Source organism: Penaeus chinensis, chromosome 30 (assembly GCF_019202785.1).
Source record: "Penaeus chinensis breed Huanghai No. 1 chromosome 30, ASM1920278v2, whole genome shotgun sequence".
NCBI lineage: Eukaryota > Metazoa > Arthropoda > Malacostraca > Decapoda > Penaeidae > Penaeus > Penaeus chinensis.
The window spans coordinates 26,714,819-26,722,318 of NC_061848.1; the positions used below are offsets into that span (position 1 = coordinate 26,714,819).

The 7,500-nt window shown below is 34.5% G+C and overlaps 1 protein-coding gene across 3 annotated transcripts in view; it reads right to left on the bottom strand.

Annotated features, from left to right (window-relative positions):
• Positions 1–1,122: 1,122 nt before the first annotated feature.
• Positions 1,123–7,500, bottom strand: part of LOC125041147 (equilibrative nucleoside transporter 1-like) — a 46,926-nt gene continuing 40,548 nt past the window's right edge. For all 3 annotated transcript variants that reach the window (XM_047635946.1, XM_047635948.1, XM_047635947.1), the window contains 4 exons: positions 6,531–6,735; positions 6,191–6,276; positions 4,303–4,499; positions 1,123–3,006 (listed from right to left, as the gene is read on the bottom strand). In XM_047635946.1, coding sequence (XP_047491902.1) covers positions 2,895–3,006; positions 4,303–4,499; positions 6,191–6,276; positions 6,531–6,735 — 600 coding nt within the window. In that variant the 3' untranslated portion in view covers positions 1,123–2,894. The remainder of the gene's footprint in view (positions 3,007–4,302; positions 4,500–6,190; positions 6,277–6,530; positions 6,736–7,500) is intronic.

Here is a 7,500-nt window from a genome sequence, read left to right on the forward strand (position 1 = left end):
AGAGAGGAAGGGGTTTATTCTGAAAGTTGAGTAATGACCTGGGTGGATGATTTGGAATATATAGAACTGACAGCAAACTATTGAGTGGTTGAAGCCGTGGTCAAAGGAGAGACAAGGATCAGGAAACAGATGAAATCAAATTTTAGATAGTCTAGATGATGAAGTGGCAAGCCTTATTGCCCCTAACAAGGGTAAGACAAATCTTCATTATTGGCCATGGTGAGCCTGAAATAAATGGGGGAAAGGAAACAGTTTAGGGTCCCCATGAGGGGTAAGGGCTAGGCGATTAACCAAAGGAATACTGAGCCCATAAGCTAGTGACACAAAGCTAGTCTTTCATCCTTTCAGCATGGCTCCCACACCTTAGGAAGTGGACAGAAGGGGATGAAAATGAAAAGGAAAGGAAAGGGTGAGAAGAAAAGACTATGCAAACTTAGTTGAGGCGAGGGCTGAGGTCCAAGATAAGGATGATCCCTACATTAGGCCCCAGTCTCCCTTTCCTATGCACCCCCACGATAACAAGCAAGGGATTAGGGGTGGTAATGCTGGATAGCAATTAAGTGGCACATAGTAGTAAAGGTTTTAACATATTAACATATTTCCTAAGCTCTAACTTTTAGAATGTAATGTATCCAAGGCAGCTAATGGTTGTCTTTTTACTGTACATTTTTTTATCACCACTACCATTACTACTATTATTGTAAGTACTACCAGAAGTAGTAGTTTTTTAGATGCATCATTATTTTCGTTTCTTCTTGTAAAAGGCTGGGGAGACCTGGCATGTCTTATCATTCTGGATCAGACTTTTAGGTTGAAAATTTGAAGTACATGTATCTGTAAAAATAGGAACTAAATTCCCTATGGTCCTCTGAGCAGCCAATGAGCACCAATGAGCAGCCTTGTTTCAAACCTTTTTTGGTTCCAGTAATCTATCAGTTGCACGGATTATAGGCAAAGAAATAAAAAGAAGAGAGTATGGGGTTGCAAGACTTCTATTAACTGGAATTTCCTCTTGCATTTCCATTTCAGAAGTGTACTTTCTCATCAACAGTACTTTCAAAACATTTATTGTTCAGCTTTGTTTATTTTGTCTCAACTAAGGAAGCAAAGAAAAGTGCAGTATGTTAATAATGTCTCCATTTATAAAAGAAGCATACATTATATAATGTGAAAATAAGATCATTTAGAAGTACCAGGCACATACTCCCTGCCTTATAAATAAACTGAATAATATGTTCTTTCTCCATTGTTTTCTATACTGTATACCTTGTAATCACAACATTAATCTAAGTTTGTAAATGTCTACATTTTACCAGAAATGACCAAATAATAATTCCAGCTTAAAAAAGCCATTATCTTTACAAATGAGTACTTCAGGCAAAAAAAAAAAAAAGATAAGTCAAAAATGAATCTACAGAATTGATAACTTGAGACATAACCATTAATATTTTGCAAACAAAAGAACTTTTAAAAATGGAATTGATAAACATATGGCTTAAGTTCCATATTATTAAAATGTAATATGTTTGTGCTACAAAATAAATGAACATATAGTTTATAATTATATTATTCCTGTTCTGTACCAATAGTCTACCAACAGGTATAGTCATTATTATGTCAACATTAAAAAAAGTGAAAGCCCTCCTAAATTTCCAGAAATATGTTCCTTCTCCTCATACACTGCTGAGTATATAAATGCATTCACAATCATTGCAAAAATAAAAAGCTTAATCTACCATCTTATAATCTCTTGAAATAAAATATAAAACATTGACAAATGTGTTAAATGAACACAGGTACATTGCAAGGCTTTATGGATATCCTTTAGTAAATACCTTAGAAAAATAAGCCTAGATTTGATATTTTAAAACAGATATAGATAATAAATTCCTAGATAAAGTAGAGAAAAACATACATAATAAATAAAAGTTCAATGAAAATACAAATGAACTATGATCCCATTCATCAATCTCACAGAGTAATCTGCTTACAAGAATATCCTGTGCCTCAACTGTGAATGCCAGGATCTGAGTCTTTACAACCATCTTTATCCCTAAAAATTACATCAAAATCTTTATAAATTGTTATAGTCACTGGTTTATTACCGGGATAACCATTCTCCTTAATCGCAAATATCAAGCGAAGGAGAATCGACATTCTAAGGAATCAAATTTCTCAAATATTATTCTATACCTGGAAACCAATAACAGGTATTAGAACAGGGGTAATAACCCTTTTGATCCAATGTTAATTCTTTCTTTCTTATAAATAAATATTCAAGGTATTATCAGGTGGGTCACAGCCCACATCCTACTCATTCACTTCTTCCCAGATAACACATCATAATAATAATAATAATAATAATAATAATAATAATAATAATAATAATAATAATAATAATAATAATAATAATAATAATAATAATAATAATAATAATAATAATAATAATAATAATAATAATAATAATAATAATAATAATAATAATAATAATAATAATAATAATAATAACAATAACAATAATAATAATAATGATAAAAAATCATATACAAAGTTCTAGGAGCCAGGCATTTACAATTCTTGCACATTTTCTTTTAACCATGACAATATTTATCAAGAGAGCTGTTAGAGAACCAATCCTCATAAACATTTATGTTCATTCTTAGAAATACAATCAAATTTTTACTCCAATTCCCATCTTCAAGACTGAATACCTGGTATGATCAATTTACTTCTAAAAGTCTAGGATTCTTTCCTTTAACGATGAAAAATTTCACATCATTCAAAGAGAACTTGAACACATCTTCCTTTACCCTTACTGTAGGAAGGAATTGTCAATAAAATATTTCTAATTTACTTGTTGATTCTTCAAGCCAGAGTAAGGAATGCTTGCCTCTTTACCCAATGAGTCTAAAAGCAAATGACAGCAAGCCACCTGTCAGGAGACCCAGGCCTAGCATAGCAGCCATCATGCTGCTGGCCTTCTCTGCCTTATCTTCCGAGACCATCCTGAGGAAGAGACACAATAATTTAGTTTAGTTTTATTCCATTTGTTACAATGCTATTCTTAGTGTGACATGCTGTCTGTTTTACTTTGCTTCTAAATTATCCCCTGTGTGCAAGGAATGGGCAGGGTTACCATCCACTGGCAGCAAGGGATTCGAACACAGGTCAGCAAGATTGCTAGACGAGATTGCTACCACAGCACACGCAAGGGCTCAGAAAAATTATGAATTATACATAATCAAAATGTGTGTGTGATGTGTGTGTGTTGTGTGTGTGTGTGTTGTGTGTGTTGTGTGTGTTGTGTGCGTTGTGTGTGTTGTGTGTGTTGTGTGTGTGCGCGGTGTGTAAGGTCCTGTACGCATAGTGTGCGGTGTGTGCAGTGTGTGCAGTGTGTGCAGTGTGTGCGGTGTGTGTGTGTGTGTGTGTGTGTGTGTGTGTGTGTGTGTGTGTGTGTGTGTGTGTGTGTGTGTGTGTGTGTGTGTGTGTGTGTGTGTGTGTGTGTGTGTGTGTGTGTGTGTGTGTGTGTGTGTGTGTGTGTGTGTGTGTGTGTGTGTGTGTGTGTGTGTGTGTGTGTGCGGTGTGTGTCCGGTGTGTGTGTGTGTGCGGTGTGTGTGTGTGTGCGGTGTGTGTGTGTGTGCGGTGTGTGTGTGTGTGCGGTGTGTGTGTGTGTGCGGTGTGTGTGTGTGTGCGGTGTGTGTGTGTGTGCAGTGTGTGTGTGTGTGTGTGTGTGTGTGTGTGTGTGTGTGTGTGTGTGTGTGTGTGTGTGTGTGTGTGTGTGTGTGTGTGTGTGTGTGTGTGTGTGTGTAAAATATGCATGAAATGAGCATGAAGTGTAGATGCAGTGTGCGTGCAGTGTACCTGTAGTGTACGAGTAGAGTGCGTGTAATGTGCGTGTAATGTGCGTGTAATGTGAGTGAAGTGTGAGCGTAGTGTACGCGTAGTGTGAGCGTAGTGTGCGTGGTGCGCGTGGTGCGCGTGGTGCGCGTGGTGCGCGTGGTGCGCGTAGTGTGCGCGTAGTGTGCGCATAGTGCGCATAATGCGCGTAGTGTGCGCGTAGTGTGCGCGTAGTGTGCGCGTAGTGTGCGCATAATGCGCGTAGTGTGCGCGTAGTGTGCGCATAATGCGCGTAGTGTGCGCGTAGTGTGCGCGTAGTGTGCGCGTAGTGTGCGCGTAGTGTGCCTGCTGTGTGCATATGTGTGTGATAATAGCAATAATAAAAATGGTCATCCAAAATTGAAAAAAAAAAAAAAATAATTTTACCTACAGCCTGACTAACATTCAAATGCTAAAATCACTTACTTGGGCCCATATGTCATGCAGAGAGATGAGCAGTATCCATTGGACAAGGAGAAGAGCAGCATGAACAAGATGTACCAGGAATCATGAGCGAAGACACTTGGTATGCTGGAATCAGGCTTGTTGCAAAACAGGAACAAGGGAATGAAAATCAGCCGTAGAAACGTCATGAGATACAGAATCTTTGACCCTTGTCGTGGCTGTGGAAAAAGATTAAACAACCATATGAATGGAGATAATAAAAGAATACATGAAGACTAAAGGGAAAACAATAACACTAAGTAACATAACCTACTGACTGTAGGCCACTGCAAACATAACAATGATCATTATCATCACCATTACTCCTAATACTAATAATAAGAATACAAACAAGAATAATAATGATAAACACAATAATAATAATAATCATACTGATTACAATTATGATAACAACAGCAATAATTAGAACAAAATCATATTAAAATAATAATAGTAATAGTAATGATAAGGGAAAAAATAAAATAATGACAATAACAATGACAACAACAACAATGAACAGCTCTCCACTGAGCCTTTTAACCCACTGCCCCCCAGGAAAAATTAATAAGAACCGGGGAAAATATTGTGGTCATTTTTTATATTTTTTGTGAAATGTTTCTGCACATAGATGGCTCTGCTAGTGCTTAGCCACAAAGGAGTCAATTAGTAGACCTTGTGACCTTACCTGATTTCTCCATTCTTTGAATTGGCGGGAAAAATTTAATTTCTACTAGTACTATGAATCTCAATGGTGTTATTTTTATTAAAAACACTAAAATTACTATAATGTTATAAACATTAGTAACAGCAAAATAAGATAACGGCAAATATTTTTGTAAATCAAAGAAAAGGGTCAAGGGGTGAGACAGGCAGTACTCGTAACTGGCTCATTGGTGACTTAGTACAAGTGTAGCCATCTATGTGTAAAAACAATTAAACAAGTAAAATCACAGTGGGCATGGCATACACGTATATGTCATGCCCATTGGCACTGGGTTAAGCCCATGAGATCACTCTTATGTGCACAAATGTATATATGAATGTCATTGAAACAAATATGTATGTAAGCTATTTAGATAGCGATGACTCTACAAGTGCTTAGAAACCGTGAAATTAGTATTCTTATATCATCATTAATCATAATGTCAGTAATAGTAACAATAATATGGATACTAAGTGCAATAGAAAAAGAGACATTTTCTTGCAAATTCAACACAAGTGGGGAAATTAAGTGTGGACACTAAGGCTTACTGTCTGACTCCTTGGTCAATGGGTACTTGGTCAATAGCCAACTGTGGACAGTAGAATTCACAAAAAAAACTACAGTGGACATCTTTATCATTACCATTTTCATAATAATAATAATAATAATAATAATAATAATAATAATAATAATAATAATAATAATAATAATAATAATAATAATAATAATAATAATAATAATAATGATAACAATAACAATAACAATAACAATAACAATAACAATAACAATAACAATAACAATAATAATAATAATAATAATAATAATAATAATAATAATAATAATAATAATAATAATAATAATAATAATAATAATGTATATATATACATACTATATATATATATATATATATATATATATATATATATATATATATATATATATATATATTAGTCAGAGAGTTTCACGGAAACCAAGTAGATCTCTGACACAAAGTACATTGATGGTAAGACATGCATTGAATGTAAACACCAGAGCCTTAAACTTTGTGTCCATGAGGGATAAAGCAGAAATATTTCATCAATACATTTTTTTACAGTCTGCATGTGTTTCCATATCTATAATATAGAAAGAAGAAGGATAATTAAAAGAAAAATAACTGAAACTCACCCACATAATCATACCAGCACCCTGACGCCCCAAATAATCACCAACATTGAAAAGCAGGAATGTAACAACAGGTTGGAAATAGACCTCTGTAAAAACAAAACAAGACTTAATATCCTGGAAGTTTAAATTATAATGTCAATCGTATTCCAAATCTTATAGAAATGTTTACTTTATATTACAAGTAAAAGGGGTCTTAAATAAATAACGATACTGAGGCTGATTCCTGACTTTTTTTTTTCACTAAAGAAAAACTTTTTTTTCATAACAAATTTCTTATTTAATCAAATTTATCAATATCCAGTATTTAAATATCAGAGCAATTAATGAGCTCTACCCTCACCTGCCCATGTTTTATTCTCTGAGGTAGATTGGATTGTAACACAAAGTGCTGGGAATGCGGCCAAAGTCACAGCAAACACACCACACACAGACACCCCTACGGGCCAGATTTCCTTGAAGATCAGGATGTCACTGCCTAGAGATCTCTTCTCCGGAACTTCATTTTTCTCAGGCCCTTGGCAGTTTGTGTAGTGCTTGTAAAAATCCTTTAAAATACAATGGTTCAGCTTTACTATACTAGCTTATAAACATTTTACATTTAGCATTTGAAGCATGAGTTTCACTGACTAAGAAATGGTTAGAGGCCTCTAATATGACCTACATTTTGTATTGCTATACTTAGACACAGCCCTTGAAGCTTTTTACCTAGCTGGGTAAGAGTTGTAGTCACCATAATGACAAATACATGTCACCAAAGCATTCAAAATAGGGTCTCAAAGCTTAGCTTTATATATTGTTAAAAAAGTGTGCTCCAATGTAGTCATAGTAAAAATAAATGTTAGTAGGTGTAATGAGAAATTTCTCTACACATATATGGAGGTACAGTTTTCTGCAGTAAATGTTTCTATAACTATATTGTCCCATAGCAACAAAATAATAATATTTAACTTGAACTTGCCTTAACCAACCAAAATGGCAAATATTTATGCATGGATACTGTAAAGGAAACAAGTTAAAAGTCATCTTGCAACTGGACAAAATAATCAAAATGCTAACTGCACTGATATGTATATATATTAATTATACTTCAAACTGCAAATCTGAATTACAAATTGTTTCAGATTGCTGTTGAATGGATGAGAAAAACAACAAATTTCAAAATAAAACAACTACAATTTCCATCACAAAACAAACAGAAAAGCATAGGAGTATATTAAGGCAAGAGAGCACCATGTGATGAATAGTAAGAGGTAATGACATACTGTGAATTTTCATTTCTATATAAATTAGTAAAGTTTTCATAGTAGTTT